The sequence below is a fragment of the Mirounga leonina genome, unplaced genomic scaffold (genome assembly GCF_011800145.1).
Source record: "Mirounga leonina isolate KUSES-001 unplaced genomic scaffold, KU_Mleo_1.0 Mir_91, whole genome shotgun sequence".
NCBI classification, from domain to species: domain Eukaryota; kingdom Metazoa; phylum Chordata; class Mammalia; order Carnivora; family Phocidae; genus Mirounga; species Mirounga leonina.
Window position 1 is genome coordinate 20,196,924 of NW_023270839.1, and position 20,076 is coordinate 20,216,999.

The 20,076-nt window shown below is 39.3% G+C and overlaps 1 protein-coding gene across 10 annotated transcripts in view; it reads right to left on the reverse strand.

Annotated features, from left to right (window-relative positions):
• Positions 1-20,076, reverse strand: part of TP53BP1 (tumor protein p53 binding protein 1) — a 98,818-nt gene that overhangs the window by 23,946 nt on the left and 54,796 nt on the right. For 8 of the 10 annotated variants that reach the window (XR_004677297.1, XM_034994089.1, XM_034994093.1 and 5 more), the window contains 5 exons: positions 17,748-19,071; positions 10,486-10,605; positions 9,512-9,715; positions 4,808-4,865; positions 2,225-2,317 (listed from right to left, as the gene is read on the reverse strand). Coding sequence is in view for 9 of the 10 variants with exons in the window: in XM_034994089.1 (XP_034849980.1) it covers positions 2,225-2,317; positions 4,808-4,865; positions 9,512-9,715; positions 10,486-10,605; positions 17,748-19,071 (1,799 nt within the window). In the remaining variant the exon portion in view is untranslated. The other 2 variants (XM_034994095.1, XM_034994096.1) reach the window with 2 other exon arrangements.

Below are 20,076 nucleotides of genomic sequence, written 5' to 3' on the forward strand. Positions count from 1 at the left end.
TGGCTATCAGTGATTTATTCACTTATCCCACAAGCATTTGATTAATGTCTCCTACAAACTAGATACCACAAAGCTCTGAGGTGCCCAGGGCTTTCTTAGATGTCCTTAACCAGAATAAAAAGACCCAGATTAACTCCAAGTGAGGTTACATAGAAACCTGACATTCATGTCTTATTCATCTCACTTCAAAACACCTAACACAGAGCTTATTATACAGTAAGTGCTTAATAAATGTACTATGGACAAAAGAATTAATGTTCTCTCCACTGAGAGATTAACTGCAAAAATCTACTCTCAGATTAAGTAAACTAACTGTATAAGCAGCAAATTCATGTAGAAAATGCCTATAAACTTTTAACTTTTTGGTAAATTACATATTCAGTGAGTCAGAACACTACAAACAAAACAAGAAACTAATGCATTTTAGGCTATATTTAAATGTATAGTAGCCAGAATAAAGATAAAAGGAATCCATTCTGAACTGACCATGGTACGACCATATCTGGATCTGTTTCAGTTTGGAGTATCATAGTTTATAAGGCATAAACTGAGACACACCTAGAAGAGAACAGCCAGGATGATCAAGGATCTAGAAACCATATCATATGTTGCTGAAAGTATTTGGCCAGAGAAGGACAGAACTAGTCACTGAGAAAGAGAAAGCTGTCTCTGATCTGGGAGGAGCTCCCACCCCTTAAGAGCTGAGCTGACAAATGTAGGCAGAAAAAAGGAAACATGAAGAGCTCTTTGAGAAATGCCCTGCTCTGGATCTTGAAAGAGAAAAGGAGAAGTTTCTGAGATGTCCGTCTTGTTGAACTCAGCTTACCAAACCAGGAGATTAAAGAAAGATTTAGAACAGAGGCCTAGCCAAAGAGAGCCCGGTAAAAATTTGGTGGTCATAGCTTGAGCCCTGTCAGGAACCTCAAATGAGTAAGGATATATAACACAATAAAGAAAAGGTAAGAATAATACCACCAGGAGACAGATGAGTAAAACCCACCTCTGATGAGGTTATAAGTGACCATATATATAAATCACTTAGCACAAGGGCTAGGTACACAGCAGATGTTCAATCAATACTAGTTGCATAAAACAAAGCAACTACAAAGACTCAATTCATCTTTTCTATGACCTGAATGCTAATGTTTGAATCTTTCAGGCAGCTAACATATCAATAGCTGAACAACAATGAAAGTCAAAAGCTAGAAGGAACAGGACCTGATTAGCTATTTGAAGAATTCAATTACCACTGTTTCCCACCCTTAAAGAAGCCTTCCACATTTTACAGGAGCTGTTTATTTAGGGTAGAACTTCTGAATAGAGGGATGCCTGGGTGGCTCAGTCAGTTAAGCGTCTGCCTTTGGCTCAGGTCATGATCCTGGGGGAAGAAGCCTACTTCTCCCTCTGCCTGCTGCTCCCCCTTGTGAGAATGTGATCTGGGCTATTTTATTCTCAAGAACACCAACAAGCTCATATCTAATAATCAGAATGTTAGTAAAAGCACTGACATGTTTCCTTTCAATGTTTATGTCAATAAAAAACATTAAAATTATGCTGCAAATAACATTAGGAATACACCCGCTAACAAAACATTATCAAATTCTCTAGTTACAAAATCACTGAACACCACCTAATAATGGAAATACAAGCTTATTTCCATTTCCATTACGTATTTCCCTATACTAAATATAAGAATTTTACATCCCAAACAAGACAGAGAAAAAATACTCTGTAACTCAAAAATTGTTTTCTGTTTCAGAGCTGTTCTAAGAGATTATGGAGTAAAGAAATCATGGGCAAATCTTAATTCCATCAAGTATGACAAACTTTAATTTAGGGTAAACATCTCAGTTTTGCCCTATGGGAAACTAATGAAAAATTAAGTCTTGTTAAAAGCAAACACTTCCAAAACTAAGAAAAAAGGCATACTCTTAAAAATATAGAATGATATTTTTAGAATTATATATTTTCATAAATTTATGAAGACTGAATCATTTCAAATTGATAAAACAAGCAAATCAAGACAAAAATCTGTACCTATAAAATATTAAATAAAATTTCTCATAACATCTCATTTATAAATCCATCTAGAATATGTCACAGTCCCTCAGATAAAAATGTAAGCTCAAGTTCACAAAATGGTAGCAACGTACATTCTAGATTTTGGTACCAACCATTCTGCAAATCAGTACAACTCAAAAGAGGCTATGAAAATAATGCTCACCTGATGGGCGCAGAGGGAGGATCCTGACTTCGAGCCTCATCATCTTGTTGGGCTTCACAAACACAGCTAAACACAGACACAGTCTTCGGAGGACTGAGATAATAAATTAAAGCAATATATTGTGTTAGTTTTGAATGAAAAAGTACCTCTGGAAATAATCCTTTTTAGGCACAAAGGGAATAAAATCCTTGTTCTACATCCCAAACCACCTTATGCCAAAATATCCTTCATACTTGTTTCAAATCAGCACAATTAACTCTCAAGGAAGATTCACAGGAAATAAAGATGGACAGAGGACTATATCAAATACCATAAAGATGCAATCAGCCAATTCCAAACTTTAGTACTCTATAGTACAAACAACTCAGTTTCTTCAACAAATAAATTGCTAGGAACAAAAGAGGGGGTGGGGGTAAGGAGATCCCTATAGATTAAAAGAAATTTTAATTTAAGAGACATAATCAGATTTGATGAGACAAACCAAATCAAATTTTAACTTAAGAGACATAATGTGTGGACCTTGTTTGGATCTTGATTCAACCAAAGTGGAAAAAAAAACCTTTTATGAGGCAATCAGAAAAATCTGAACACTGAATATTTTTTTCAACAATGAATATTTGATGACATTAAGGAATCACTGCCAATTTTAAAAGTATGATCATAGCACTGTGGTCAAGTTCAAAATAAAAATCCTTATCCTTTAGAAATAGCATTGAGATATTTATGGATAAAATGAGATAATGCTGGAATTAGCTTCAAAATAATCCAGTGGGGGAGAGTGTGCTGGAAGTATTTATAAATGAATCAAGACTGATGATGAGTTGGTAATTTCTGACACTGGGTGATGAGTACATAGTGGTGCATTAAACTATTCTTTCTACTTTTGTATATACTTGAAACCTTCAATAATGAAATGTTTAAGAGAAAAAGAAGATAATGGCAAGTAATTTGAACAGAGCCCAGTTACAGATGACACTTTAAAACAGTGGTATTGGGAGCCTGGGTGGCTCAGTTGTTAAGCGTCTGCTTTCGGCTCAGGTCATGATCCCAGAGTCCTGGGATCGAGCCCCGCTTCGGGCTTCCTGCTCAGCCAGGAGCCTGCTTCTCCCTCTCCCACTCCCCCGCTTGTGTTCCCTCTCTAGCTGTCTCTCTGTCAAATAAATAAATAAAATCTTAAAAAAAAACCAACAACTTTAAAACAGTGGTATTGCTTCATGTGAATGCAAAAGAAGCAATGATCATCGAAAATATTCAAGCACAGCTTACTTGAAATGATTTCTTATGGTGAACCCAACTGTAAAGTGAATAGTCAAAGATTTTTAAAATCTCGATTCTCATATACACAATTTACTTAACAATACCAATGAATTTCATCTCATTCCCTGACCCCCCAATCCAACCCTCCACCTCTGAGTTTTACCCTCATTTTTCATCCCTACATTTGGCACAAAAGGTTCAACAGCACATTATTTCCCCTTCATGTGCACATGTACAGACTAATAACAAGTTATGTCTGGTATACAATGATGTTAAAACCAAAGAGATCAAGTATATACTCCATTTTCTTCATCTTGTAAGAAGACATAACATTAAACAGTCTTTAACAGAGTAAGGACCCTAAACTGCTTATCTTTCAGATTAAATATGCAAGAGCCCAGAGAATAACTAATCTCTCTAAAACAGAACTGAGTACAGATCAAAGGATTTACACATTGGTTAGAAACTTGCAACTGAGGGTCAAATTTAGTCCACAGACATGTTTTATTTGACCCCAAAAGAAACTTTATTTTTAAAAATCCAGCTTTCTCTTTAAAAATGTAAAGGTCTGGCAACAATAAGTTTGCATTCTTGCATGGTAATAACCAGCTGGAGTCGAACAGGAGCACATATTCAAATGGGACACACGTTCAGCCGGCCAACATCCTTAATACTCTGTGCTCTGGCACTTGGCCTGCTTTACTTATTTACTGTACTTGCCAAGCCCGATTTAAGGATCCTCACCTATATTTCACCAGCGGCTGCTGCTAGTATGTTCATGCTGGATGACTCATGCCATAAGCCAATGAAACAATTCTACTCTCACAGCCGCCAGATGGCAAAGCTTACCACAAGAGCCTCAGGATGGGGTCAAACTCATCCTCAAAGCATTACAGCATTCATGACAAAGCAAAAATAACAGTTCAACACAGTAGTTAACTTGCAGGCAGAAGAGAAAATGGCCTGAGGTTGCGGCGGAGTCAGGAATCTTTGAAGGAACAAGGTCTAAGGCTATCTCTTGTTAAACCCTTTATTACCTTACGATAGCAGCAATAATCTGTCTCACCAACAGAAAAAGAAAAAAGGGCACTACCACATGAACAAAAGGGAGAAAGAGAAACACCTTTAAATATCTTAGTTCTAAGTACAGTAAAAGCTTTATGAGACTGAAAGTATTAGTAAGACAGCCTACATTAGATTCAACACATGGCTAAATCCTTCATGCTGGAGTTTAAGTTTTCTCCTCTATTGATAAATCATCTTCTCCTTATTGCCAGAGTGGCTTTGTATATTAAACTCCTCTAAATAGCAACCAGCTCTGGTTACCTGGCAACAGCCTCAGCAACAGCAGTAGATCCATTTTTTCTTTCGCCAGTTGCAGGCTCTGAATAAAAACAAAAGCAAGGACAGAAAGGAAAGAAAAACAGAATTCAGTTAGTACCACACCTAAAAACCTCCTCTACTAATAACTGCAACAAGTAACAAAAAGAGGTAAGAATAAGTGGACACAAAGATTTCTTATCATTTAATGGTACAAGTTTTTCTCACTTGCACCAAATCAATTTTCTTCCAAACTTCCTACAGAAGACAGTTTGTCTAGAAACACAATATAATGAATTACTAAACAGTAACATGTAAAAATGAAAATTAAACAACTCCTGAATCAATTCCTCTCTTCTCATACAAATGTATAAAGTTTACATAAGAATATACAAAACACAAAAAAGAACTTTAATAAAAAATTATGCAAAAAAGTCTGAAACTGATGCACAAAATTTTATTTATTTTTTTGATGCACAAATTTTAAATAGTGTGCAGTTTTTTAAGAGAACCCACACACAGTACTCAAGTTCTTCCCCAAGTGCCTTTGGGACAGATACTCAAAAAACAAAACACATTTTCAAGAAAGAATCTCTAGCAAAGAATTAAGGGTGATACTGAAAAGAATCCCATATTCTTAAAGCAATGTCACTAATGCCAAAGGATTAAAATGTGTTCATGTACAATTTATTCCAGCCTTAGAGAAAATAAGTATTTTTAAACATTTCTAAAGCATTTATGACCTGACATAATTTAAAGAAGGTAGCAGCAGTTAAACGTTAGTGATTAGAGCCTGGCTCTGAAACAGACACCTGGCTCAGGCCCTGGCTCCAGCATTTAGTAGTCCAACCTGGGAATAAACTCCATCTTCTGAGTCAGTTTCCTCATCTATAAGACAGAGATAAAACAGAACCAACCTCACAGATTTGTTGTGAGGATGAAATGAGTGAAAGTGTGACTACAGTGCCTGCCTGATACAATGCTCCTAGTATCAAGAAAGGTAGTAATATCATCCAGAAAGTTAGCTCCATTTAAGGTCTTCCCAGTTGTAATTTCAAATCTAAAGATTCAATCTTTAAAAAAAGGCCAGGGGAGAGGGGGGAGGCAGGGACGGAAGGCCTGGCTGGCTCAGTTAGTAGAGCACGTGACTCTTGATCTCGGGGTTGTGGGTTCAAGCCCCATGTTGAATGGAGAAATTACTTAAGAATAAAGTCATTAAAAAATAGGGGCGCCTGGGTAGCGCTCAGTTGGTTAAGTGGCTGCCTTCGGCTCAGGTCATGACTCCAGGGTCCTGGGATAGAGCCCCGCATCGGGCTCCCTGCTCTGCCGGAAGCCTGCTTCTCCCTCTCCCTCTGCCTGCCCTGCCGCTCCCCCTGCTCGTGCTATCTCTCTCTGTCAAAAAAAAAAATCATTAAAAAATAAATATAAATAAAGTTTCAAGGCTACCACATACTCTCTTGATAGGCCGTACTTGATACCAGATATAATAAAAATGGAAACATGTAATACTTTGATTTCTACTGAACAGTAAGATTCAAATTAATAAGCACTGAAAAGCAGAATAGCACTGTAATTCGGACCCAGATTTCTGGTTCTTGAAACTACTTTGTTGTTTATTTTTTATTTTAATTTTTTTAAAAGATTTTATTTACTTGACAGAGACACAGTGAGAGAGGGAACACAAATAGGGGGAGTGGAAGATGAGGAAGCAGGCTTCCCCGCCGAGCAGGGAGCCCGATGCGGGGCTCGATCCCAGGACCCCAGGATCATGACCTGAACCGAAGGCAGATGCTTAACGACTGAGCCACCCAGACACCCCTTTTATTTTAACTTTTAAAAAAGATTTGTATATTTGACGGGGGGAGAGAGCGAGCATGTGTGCACAAGGTGTGGGTGGGTAGGGGCAAAGGAGAGGGAGAGAGAGAATCTCCAGCAGACTCCCCGCTAAGCACATAGCCCAATATGGAGCTCAATGCCATGACCCTGAGACCATGACCTAAGCTGAAACCAAGAGTTGGGACGCTTAACCGACTGAACCACCAGGGTGCCCTGTTTTCATTAGTTTTTTTTATAGTTTATTTTTTTTAGGAATCTCTATGTGGGGCTCGAACTCACAACCAGAGCGGGGCTCGAACTTAGGATCCGACATCAAGAGTCACATGCTCTTCCAACTGAACCAGCCAGGCACCCCTGGTTCTTAAAACTACTTTGAATTCAGGCTATTCCATTTACTAGGTGTTTGACTCTAGGAAAGGTGCTCAGTCTTTCTATGCCTCAGTTTCCTCAACAGGTTTGTTGTGAGATTTACTGAGATATACATGTAAAATGCCTGGCATATCGTAAGAACTCAAAGTATATTAGCTAGAATTTCTTTTCTTTGGTCTCCAGAGAATGAGAGGCCCTTCTTATTCAAGTCCACCCATTCTACCCATAGTCTTTGGAAGCTTCCTCTCCCAATGCCCTCAGGGTTTTGATCCATCAACTGTTTCCCTTATTCCCTCATTTTTAACCCATCTCTCTTCTGGAGACTTTGTTCCAGTCTATAAATCTCCTTAGGCCCCTATGCTTAGGCATAAAAATGAAAAAAACCTCCTCCAATCCTGACTTTCTCTCTAACTTGGCATATTTTTTCTTCCTTCCTCATATAAACTTCTCAAAAGTAGAATACATTTGCTACCTCTTCTCCCCATCAATCCTAAATTACCTTCAGTGCAGTGCCCACCCAAAGCACCGTACTGAAATAGTTCTTGCTAGAGTCACCAAATGGATCCTAATTGCCAAATCCAACATACATTTTCAGATACACCTTATCAGACCCACACTTTTGTGTCGCACAATGTTACCTTCTTGTTAATTCTCCTCCCCATAGATTTCCATCTTCATACTCTCCTAGTCTTCTTTGCTGAATGTTCCTTTACAATCTTTTATAAGAGTTCTTCCCATTCTAACTCCATTAAATAGCATTTACAAACTACCTAGTGGAAATAAACTTTTGTGTCAGATAGATCTGATTCAAACTCTAGGACTACCTCTTAGCAGTTATTGTGACCTTAGCGGGGCGCCTGGGTGGCACAGTTGGTTAAAGCGTCAGACTCTTGGTTTCAGCTCAGGTCATGATCTCAGGGTCATGATCTCAGGGTCCTGAGATGGAGCCACATATCAGGCTCCGTGCTCAGCAGAGTCTACTTAAGACTCTCTCTTCCTCTCCCCCTCCCTCCTCCTCACCCTCTAAAATAAATAAACATTTTTTAAAAAATTATTGGGACACCTGGGTGGCTCAGTCATTTCAGAATCTGACTTCAGCTCAGGTCATGATCTCAGGGTCCTGGGGTCAGGGTCCTGGGGTCAAGCCCCGTGTCAGGCTCCACGCCCAGCAGGAACTCCGCTTGTCCCTCTTCCTCTGCACCACCCCCCCACCCCAGCTCATGCTATCTCTCTCAAATAAATAAAAATCTTAAAAAAAAAATTATTATGACCTTAGGTATATAACTGGAAAAGCTCTCTTTGTGTCTGGAAATAAGAATATCTACTTTAGAGTGCTATCATGAAAACTAAATTCAGATGTAGATTCATTTTGGGTTCTCCCCCCCCCCCCTTACCTCCATATTCTAACTGGTCCCAAAGTTCTCTCTATTCTACTATTTACCTCTCAGATTCATCCCCTCATCTCCATCCCCACTACTAATGACCCTACTTCTTGGTTAAACAAAGACTGAGTTTTCCAGGCAGGAGAACAGGAAATGGGCAAGGCAAGGTAAGGAAGAATGCACAAAGGCACAATGTTTTGGGGGTTTTTTTGTTTTTGTTTTTTTTAAGATTTTATTTATTTGACAGAGACACAGTGAGAGAGGGAACACAAGCAGGGGGAGTGGGAGAGGGAGGGGGAGAAGCAGGTTCCATGGAGCAGGGAGCCCAATGCGGGGCTCGATCCCAGTACCCTGGGATCGTGACCTGAGCCGAAGGCAGACGCTTAACGACTGAGCCACCCAAGCGCCCCAAACACGTTTTTAAACACTCAACTGATCCTTTTAAAAAAAACAAACCTGGGGCACCTGGGTGGCTCAGTCAGTTGAGCGTCTGCCTTTGGCTTGGGTCGTGATCTCCCAGGGTCCTGGGATCAAGTCCTACATTGGGATCCGTGCTCCACGGGGAGCCTGCTTCTCCCTCTGCCTCCCTCTCTCTAGCTCTGTCTTTCATGAATGAATGAATGAATGAATAAATAAATAATAAAAAACCAAATCTGATATTACTCCCTTACCTAAAATTCTTCAGTGTCTCGGCTTCATGTAAAAGGCCTTTCTGAATGTGGATCCTACTTTGCAGCCTCCTTTGTACCTTCTCTGCATTTTAGCCATACTAATCAATGTGCAATTAATTAATGTGAGAAACAGTCAACATAAGCCTACAATGTGAATCCACAATCCTACATTGTCTACCCTCTTCTGAACTGTTTCTGAATACGGAAACCAATTACTTTAGAGATACGGGTTTAACACAGAGAAACAAACAGCACCAAAGATTATAAAATGAAGCTCTTCAGTAACGAGACAGTGACTAGCCGAAAGCAAAGAATTAAATCTATGAGAATAAGACTTAAGAGACACATTTATAATTATACAGGTATTAATCACTGTAACTAGAAGATAACTAATATGTCTCAGATGATCCGCAGCTACTAATTACCCAAGATTAACATAAAATAAAACTTACTTTCCAGACTAAACTGCAAAGACTCTTCACTCGTCTCAGTCTCAGGACTGACCAGTTTCATTCTTAGACATAATTTATCATCCATTTCTTGGGCAGCCCCAGGATCTCCTTTTTCATTCCCAAGTATGGGATCGTTGCTCTCCACCATGCTTTCAGACATGACATCACTGGTTGCTATTGTGCTTTCTGGATAGTTGCTAATACCTGAAAGAGGGAGGCAGGAGGAAGAAAGAAAGAACACTAAAATACAAACATGAAAAACTGCAATTCAAGGTCATCAATTTGCCTGTTTGGCTCCACAGCTCTGCAGGACTGCAGGGGGTTCCTAGGATAAATCCTGTCACAGTATCAACAACTACGCACTAGTTTTGACACCTGGTCTTAAGAGGAGCAACAGGATTCAGTTCCACTTCTGCATCTGGACAAAGGATGCTGCATGAGCCCTCAGCCAGCCCACATCTGCCAGCATCAGGCATAGGTAGCAGGAGACTCCAGACGGCATGATTGTTACCTCCCAGCACTGACTAGAGAAAACAAATAGGTTAATGCAGAAGACTACTGGCTGCTTCAGGGAAGGAGGATCTAAGTTTTCCTGCCCTGTCAAGCAGCAGACTGATAGCCAGGGTACTGAATAAACAGTACTTCTACCCTACCCTATTTCCTGACCCTTCCTTATAAAAATAGCTCTATTATCATTGCTTAGCACTCAGACTCTACTGCCTTGCAAGTAATAGAATAAAATCCTCATAAATATTCTCTTTCTTCCTTCCGTCCACCCTTTCTTTCTTCTCATCACCACTCAAAATCTTCTGGGAGTTAAACTCATGGAATCAGACACCACAAACTTATTCTTCCTAAGACAAAAACCAACCTTCTCAGGCAGGCCCAACTCCTCAGATCTAAAAGAATCACTTGCATAAAGAATGGTATCTCAAAAATTCTGCTTTAAATACCATTATATTTTAGTCACTCACCAATAGGAGTACTGTGTCTCTTGGGTTCCAATTTTAGGTGACCAATAAGAGGTGGAGTTGCACCCGTCAATGGTGGGATAATTTCACCTTCTTTAGGCAAAGTGAAATGAAATGGAGTTTCTGGAGGGGGTAAAAAAAAAGATGAACAAAAAGGAAACCAAAATGGAAGTACAGAAAAAAAAAAAAAAGTAAAAGTAAAAAGAACTACAAGAAATATTTCAATTATTCTTCTCCTGTGCTCCCCAAATCGGGCTCATTCCCAACGCCCCTCACCAGGCCTCCCAGATAATTTCCTACTATTCTCTGTGCTCCAGTTACAGCCATCAACAACAGGACTGACAGACACAAAGCATACAACCAGAAAACAGACAAATTGAGGAGGCCCAAAGTGTAGAGGCCCTGAGGAACAGGAGATGAGAAGTAACATGTACTGACCACTCTAGGCCATGATAGTAATATTCATATCTAAACGTCTGCACAGTGGTAAATCTCACATACATGAGCCTTCCCAGTATATACATTTTGGTTAGTCATCAATAAATTAATATAAACATAAAACATTTGTCAAGATATAAAACTTCACTTTTTAACTAGGCCTTGGTTCCAAATTTTTACTAATCAGAATTAGTAAACTGCCAAAATCACACTTTCTGTTTTTTTAATTGTTTACCTCTTTTAATAAAATGACTAAGTTTGGGAGAAAAGAAAGAACTGTACCAGACTGCTCCTATTAAAACCTAACATCTGAAAATTTGTACTTACTTTCCTTTGATGGCTCAAAATACCTACAATCTGCCATACCTAGTCACTTTGCAAACATTTTGCAAACATTTTGCCTAATGTGTATCCTAATACCACCAAGCAATTCTCCAATTCTCAGCAGACTGACTGGGTGTCTTTCAATTCTGACACTATCTACCTGGAGATAGCATCAGATCCCACAAATTAAAAGCTCAGTCCTGGGGCACCTGGTTGGCTCAGTCATTAAGCGTCTGCCTTAGGCTCGGATCATGATCCCAGGGTCCTGGGATCAAGCCCCGCATCAGGCTCCCCGCTCTGCAGGAAGCCTGCTTCTCCCTTTCCCACTCCCCCTGCTTGTGTTCCCTCTCTCGCTGTGTCTCTCTCTGTCAAATAAATAAATAAAATCTTTAAAAAAAAGCTCAGTCACACAATCGCAAAGCCAGGTTGTTACCTGTGTTTCTGACCAACTGGCTATACCCTGAAGATCCTACGACCTCCTCCCTCAGGTATGATTAACTTACAAGCTGCTCACAGTACTCAGAGAAACACTTATTACTTACATTTACCAATTATAAAGGACACAGATGAACAGCCAGATGAAGCGGTAGAGAGGGTGAGGTCCACAGGGGTTCTGATAGCAGGAGCTTCTGTCCCCATGCAACTGGGATGAGATACCTACCCTCCTGGCACATTACAAGGAGGAACCTTATTAAATCCTGTTCAAGAGGTTTTTTTGTTTTTTGTTTTTTTTAAAGATTTTATTTGGGGCACCTGGGTGGCTCAGTTGGTTAAGCAACTGCCTTCGGCTCAGGTCATGATCCTGGAGTCCCTGGATCAAGTCCCGCATCAGGCTCCCTGCTCGGCAGGGAGTCTGCTTCTCCCTCTGACCCTCCCGACCCTCTCCCCTCTCATGCTCTCTCTCTCTCAGTCTCTCTCTCAAATAAATTAAAAAAAAAAAAAGATTTTATTTATTTATTTGAGACAGAGAGAATGAGATACAGAGAGCATGAGAGGGAGGAGGGTCAGAGGGAGAAGCAGACTCCCTGCCGAGCAGGGAGTCCGATGCGGGACTCGATCCCGGGACTCGATCCCGGGACTCGATCCCGGGACTCCAGGATCATGATCTGAGCCGAAGGCAGTCGCTTAACCAACTGAGCCACCCAGGCGCCCCTGTTCAAGTGTTTTTATTGAGCTTTAATCTCCAGCCCTTCCTTCCAGGAGGAAGGTGGATAGGACTGCAAATTTCAATCCCCTGTCACTAGGTCTTCCTGGTGTACAATCCTGTCCTGAGGCTATGTAGGGATTCCACCTCATTAGCATAATCTCAGAGGTGTTTGAAAGGGTTTGTTATGAATAACAAAAGAGGGGCACCTCAGTGCCTCAGTCAGTTAAGCGGCTGCCTTCCACTCAGGTCCTGATCCCAGAGTCCTGGGATCTAGCCCTGCATCCGGCTCCAGCCTCGCATCCGGATCCCTGCTCATTGGAGAGCCTGCTTCTCCCTCTGCCTGCCTTTGGCTCAGGTCATGATCCCAAGGTCCAGGGATCAAGCCCCACATTAGCTCCCTGCTCAGCGCGGAGTCTGCTTCTCCCTCTCTTCCCTGCTCATGCTCTCTCTCGCTATCTCTGTCACTCTGTCTCTCTCTAATAAATAAACAAAATCTTAAAAAAAAAAAATATTCCTATCACTTAGAAAATTACAAGGATTTTTGGAGCTCTGTGCAAGGAACTGGATGAAGACCAAGTTTATTTCTCATAATACCATATTTTTCTCTTTTCATCTTTTTCCATTCCACTCCTATTCTTTATTATCTTTTATATGAAGCACTTTGATACTTTTGTCTTCAAAGTCACAAAACAACAACAAAAAACATCTCTTACATCTACATGTGAGAGAAAATGAATTAGTAACCTGAAGGATGAAAAGAGAAAATGAAAAAACTTTAGAAATAAAGGATGAGGGGCGCCTGGGTGGCTCAGTGGGTTAAGTGGCTGCCTTCAGCTCAGGTCATGATCCCAGGATCCTGGGATCGAGCCCCACATTGGGCTCCCTGCTCAGCGGGGAGCCTGCTTCTCCCTCTCCCTCTGCCTGCCACTCTGCCTACTTGAGCTCTCTATTTCTGTCAAATAAATAAAAATTTTTTTAAAAAATTAAAAAAGAAATAAAGGATGAAAAGTATATTATGCTCAGCTAAAGGAACTGCAAAGAGTGTGAGTGAAGAATCATAGAACCACCCTTTTTTTTTTTTTTTTAAAGATTCATTTATTTGAGAGAGAGAGCAAGAGCAAGGGGAGGTAGACAGGGTGAGAAGAATCCCTAAGCAGACTCTCTGTGGGGCAGCAGAGCCTGAGAACATGACCTGAGCCAAAATCAAGAGACGGACACGTAACCAACTAAGCTACCCAGGCACCCCTCAGAATCACATCTTATGGCAAAGAATTCCACCACAGTAACAGAAAAAAGAGAAAGGGGTCAGGTAGATAAGGATTCATTCTTTAAAAAAAAAAAGGATTCATTCTCTGGCAATTCCCTAAAAAGCAAATCCTTTAGGTTAATAAAGAAGAACTTAGAATAGATATAGAAACTAAAGAATAAAAAAACGTCTCCCGAAGCATCAAACATTCCAAAGATGTATTTTATAGAATTTTGGTTCCTGGGACAATCACCTGCACTGCACTGCTCTATTGACAAGAACCATCCCTCATATTATGATTGACCATGCAGACTTCTGAAAGTCTACATGAAATGTTTAAGTCCATCCTTCTATGTCATACCATAATATGCAAATTTAACATGCAAACATTAATTATTGAACATTTCCCTGTAACAGGGTTTCCTTTGCATAGCACAAGATAAAACTTATGAAAAATTATTTTTGTACCACTGACCCAGCTGCATTCCTACAGCCTAATGGAAAAATGAGTCTAATTTTATAGGCAACACTGCCACTATTTATCTGGGCCTTCAATGACTCATTCCTGGATTATTACAACAGCCTATCAATTACATTCTCTGCCTGAAGTCTCTCCCTTTCCCCAACCCCCAATTCTTTTAGCACAAAACCAAAGCAACATTCCTATAAAATATTACTTTGAACATGTTAGCCCCTTGTCAAAATGGCAAAGTTTCCACTAGAAGATAAATTCCTAACTCTTTAGCCAGCATTCAATTAACTAGAAGCAGCCTTTATTTTTAGTCTTTAATTATTCATATTCAGAAAGCCTCTATTCAATGTCCTCCAAATGCTTTCCCATTTCTCTGCTTTTGTTCAACTCATCTGAAAGACACTACTAATCTAGTCAAGTTATCACCATCCCGCAAAATAATATTTTAGCCTTTAATACTGGAATTTTCCACATACTTAATTATTTCTCTAACATTTAGCATGCCTATTGCTTAAATTATCAAGTCCCTTCTTGCTATCCCAGATTATCATGGGCTATCCTACTGTATGCGAGCGTATCCACCTATGAAGAAAGACAGCAATGAACAAAAGGAGATTTAGTATCAATCATCAAACCAGCTGAGTGGGGTGTTTGCTCTTATCACTAAGGATTTTAGAGAATTCATTAGTTCAAAGCAATTTTTAAAACCCTTAATGTCAGGAAGGTCTCCCTGACTTCTAACTTTGTTACATCTATAGCCCATTTAATCTTCTTTTGTGCTCAAAAGAACTGGTGGTCACTTCTTACAACTCATTAAAAGCCATCTAATTAAAAATATGAGAATTTCTATACTGGGAGACATCATGCATAAACAGTATACCCTAGGAGTCTGCCTGTGACATTAACGGCTAATTAGAATGATACTCCATAAAGTAAGCCAATAAAGGTTAGAGCTGGAATACAAAACATACCTAGCTTCCCTGACCATTATTAACCTATCATAGACTACCACTTGTGGATTTAATTATAGACTTGCTGAACTTGTCACAATCTTTCACATAATCAACCTATCAAAAGTATATTCTGTATTGAAGAAGGCTGGGTTTCCAAGTACCATCTTTCTAAATTTCCTTTTTCAAAGTTCAAGAGGTCCTTAAGGGGCACCTGGATGGCTCAGTTAAGTGGCAGCCTTTGGCTCAGGTCATGATCTCAAGAGTCTTGGGATCAAGCCCAGAGTTGGGCTCCCTGCTTAGGAAGGAGTCTGCTTCTCCCTCTCCCTCTGCCCCTCCCTCCTGCTCATGCTCTCTCTCTCTCTCAAATAAATAAATCTTAAAAAAAAAAAAAAAAAAAAAAGAGGCCTCCTTAAACAGATGTCTGAAGAGATCTCCAAGTTATCTATAAATACAGGCACTTAACAGTGATTGTCTCCTTTTCTCCCCAAATCCCTCTCTTCTCTTTCCTGTTTGAACTTTCACAATTAAGCATGTATCTTTTTTTAAATCAATAAAGCTATTAACAAAAAACAAAAGTACCCTTCTAACCTCAGTATACAGAAATCTAATTAAACAAACCTGGGAGTCAACCAATTCACACCTTTCATTCTGTCTTTCCAGACCAAAGAACCATGAACTTTTTAGGTTACTCTCATTTAAATTAGTCTCTCTTAACCTTTAGCAACTAAACAACTGTATTTTAAGTACAAAATAATTTTTTCTCTTTTCTAGCAATGCTCTTCTGAATGAGTTACTCTAGAGGTAAATCCAACAACTGTCTTTACTATTTTTAGTTGTTTGCTCAAAAACTAAAATCTTTTTTTTTTTTTAAGATTTTATTTATTTATTTATTTGAGAGAGAGAGAATGAGAGACAGAGCATGAGAAGGAGGAAAGTCAGAGGGAGAAGCAGACACCCTGCTGAGCAGGGAGCCCGATGCGGGACTCGATCCCGGGACTCCAGGATCATGACCTGAGCCGAAGGCAGTCGCTTAACCAACTGAGCCACCCAGGTGCCCAAAAAACTAAAATCTTGAAGCAGAAAATAACTTACAAGTATTTTCAACAATCTAAATATTAAAGTAAGTTTTACTAAGGCAACGTCTACTATAAAAACTGTCCCTGCCAATTAATAGTGTAAGCAAGAATTCATGGAGAATACTATTAACATGATAGAACTAATATCCCAATGTTAGAAGCTTCTTTTGCATACAGTTGCTAAGATAATTAAAAAAATCCTCCTAAGTAACCATACTAAAACAATCTATAGGTCCTAATACTTTCTTAGCCTAGGTCAACAATAATATTTAGATGTAACACAATTACAAAAATATTCAACAATACAAAATATCAGATTATTCAGATAGTTGCCATAATTTGTCAGATTCTACTACATTACACAGTTGTACAGAGTAAAAAGCAGAGACTTCAGAATCAGGAGATGCAGGTTCTAGTCCCACCTCAATTATTAACTAGCCATGACTTTAGAAAGAAGAAACTGAAACCATAACCCCTAACTTCTTTTTCAGCTATAACATTTTCTTGTTCTGAAAAGCCGAAAAAAAAAAAAAAATCCTCTTTACAAAACCTAATGCCTAACGAAAAGGGGCAATTTTGAAAGTTAAAAAAAAAAAAAAAGGTACTACTGGGGCACCTGGGTGGCTCAGTCGTTGGGCATCTGCCTTCGGCTCAGGTCATGATCCCAGGGTCCTGGGATTGAGCCCCGCATCGGGCTCCCTGCTCAGCGGGAAGCCTGCTTCTCCCTCTCCCACTCCCCCTGCTTGTGTTCCCTCTCTCGCTGTGTCTGTCAAATAAATAAATAAAATCTTTAAAAAAAAAAAAAAAAGTACTACTATAATCACACCTAGACAAGTATAAGCCACCAAAAGGTCTGATCACCCATATTAATAGCTATGATGATGCCCAAATACTGCTTCTCATTTCCATATCCCAAGAGGCTTGTTTTCTTAAGTTTGTAACTTTTTATTTTTTTATTTTTGGAGTTTGTTTTATTTTTAAATTATACAAACTGTAGGCATTTAGAAAGTTTGGATTCTTTTCAGCTAATGTCATATAGAAAATTCTACAAATATTTCAGAAAGCAATCTATATTCTCATTCTGGTCTCAGATAAAATAGGTAAAGAACACAAACAAATTCCTTTTCCAGTTTAACGTTTAAGATGTATATAGGTTGAACCAAATTTAGAACTTTACCTAATGTCCATAAAGAGGAAAAAACCAGTAACAGTACACTCATTAACAGAGTTCTGAATATTTTACTATGTAGGGTAATAATAATAAAAAAAAAAAATCCTTGTATTTCAAGGCAACTGTCAAAATACAAAAATATAAAAAATGGTTGGGACCTAAGTAGAAAACAACAGACTGATACAATTTCTAAATACTCAGAAAATTCATGTTGATTATTCCTGAGTTATAAAGCTGATAAACCTCAGATGATTCCACAATTAATTACAGCTACAAAAGAAAAACACAAGGCAAATTTTTATATTTCCCAACTATTAATGGCTATTCATAAACATAATTCTAAGGTAATTTTCCGCCCTGACATAAGCACAGTTCCCTCCTGCCTTCCATTCCAAATTATAATTTGGTTGGAAACACACAATTTACAAGCACACTCACCACTAGAGCTTTCACAGAAACTTTGTGAAGCATGGGCAGAGGCCTTCTCCAGCTCCTGGGCTTCTACACCGGAGCCCAGCTGCTTCGTGTTAGCTATTTTTGAGTCTTTTGTTAATGAGTTATCAGTTTTCTCTTGAGGTTCAGCCTGCTGCATCTCCAGGTCAGGTCTCAGAGCATCATCTGCTCTCTCTAAAGTCAAGGGAGGTTGTGGAGAGTGTCCTTCTACAGGTTCCTTTTCTGCAGTCACTGATTTCAGATCTCCTTCATATTCTGCACTCTTTCCTTCCTGGGCATCAGTTCTATTCTCAGCACATGGTTCTATTTCTGGAGCATCATCCTCCCACGACTGGGAATCTGAGCATTTCTCCACTCCCTCTGAAGGTTCAGAAGAAACATCAACTCTGGGAGATGGTTCCTTCATATCTACAATGACAACACTTGAATCCTCTGAAGTAGCTTCTTCCCACGCTTCCTGATCCTTATGTTCCAATTCTTGGTCAAGTACTGGAATCTTTTGGGGGGAATCAATACTAATCACACTGGTTTCAACTTCCATAGCTTCCTGGCATTCTTGTTTTGGGATTTCTTTTGGAAGACACAACCCCTGGGACTGAGTTTCAGTCAGAGAAAGGTGCAATGGGACACTCTCCATATTTTCTTCTTTGGGCTCCTCTCCTTGACTCTCACAAGGAGTCTCAGGGATTTCTTCAACCTCAGACCCTGAAGACCCCTCCTCTGGATGATGTTCTTTAATTTCCATAGCTTCCTCCTGATCTAACACACTAGAGAGAGCCTCAGATCGAGTAGCTGGAGAAGGAACAGCCTGACTCCCTGAATCACAAGTGAGATCAATACAAACATCTTCTGCTACAGTCTCTTCTCTGCCTTTGCAGCCAGAGGCTAAAATACTAATGTCGTCTCTGGTTTCTGTGTCATCCCCCTTCGTTTTATCATTCTGATTTAGTTCTACTTGGCCATCTTGTGCTGGATTCATCAGGATATTATCATTTTCAGCAGGAACAAGTTTAGAATTGAGAACTGGAGACATGGGTTCAGTATCCTCAATCTGGGTGTTTTCTCCATCTTCATCAATCCTGTGAGAACTCAAGCTCTCCATCTTTGGGGACTGACTATACTCACTTGTAGAAAGCATCAACTTACAAGAATCCCCTGTCAAAGACAGCCCAAGATCCTCAGTGGTATTCTTTGATTCAATTTCTGAAGTTTTAGAACACTCAACAGTCAAAGAGGAACTATGCAAATCTCCACCTTTCTTCCCATCATTTGATCGTTCTTCCAAACTTGGAGATGGAATGAAAATGTCCTAAGGAGGAACAAAAAGAAATAAATCATTTGTTCATAATATTTCTTTTATATCTAATCCTTGAATTTATCTAAAATTTCTCAATCAATTGTTCAAGAACTATAGAACTCTAGGGCCATATCTCAAATACAAAGCTCATAAATCACCAGTCTTTTCAACAACACAAGTCATTCTGTTTAAGCGTTTTCCTGTGAACCACTAATCTAGAATCAGCATAATATAAACAAAAACAATGTTAACTTATCCTTCTAAGGGTAGGAAGACACTTAAATTTAACTGTATATCACCAAGCTACTAAAATCATGTCATATGTTTGGTGGGCCTTCAATTACATAGTAATCATTTGAACAAATGCTTACACAGCCCACTTCAGTTCTCACAGTGTGAGAATATACACTTACTTTACTTCCTACTATTTCAAAATATGCTAGCATTCATAAAATAGATGTTAATCCAAAGTTCACAATATCATCGGTCAACAGACACCACTACACACCAACAAAGACGGCTGAGGTTAAAAAGACTACATCCTGTTGGTGAGATGTGGAACAACTGCAACTCTCATACACTGCTGGCAGAAATTCCACTTGTAAGTATTTACCCAAGAAAAATAAAATTCTATGTCCACACTAGGATGTGTATGCAAATGTTTATAGCAGTATTATTCATAATAGTTCAAAGCTGGAAGCAACTCAAGTGTTTGTCAACTGGTGAATAAACAAATTGTGGATATCTCTATTATGGAATACTACTCAACAATGTCAAGGAATAAGATGTTAATACATGTAATACGAATGAACCTCAAAAATACACTAAGCTAAAGAACTAGAACACAAAAGACCATATCCACTTTATGATTCCAACTATATGAAATTCTAAAAAAAAAAAAACAAAACTATAGTGACAGAAGGCAGGGGAGTAGTTGCCTAAAGTTAAAGAGGAGACTGGGGGCGGGGGGAGGAATCAACTGCAAAGGATTATGAAGAAACTTCTTAGGATGAGGAA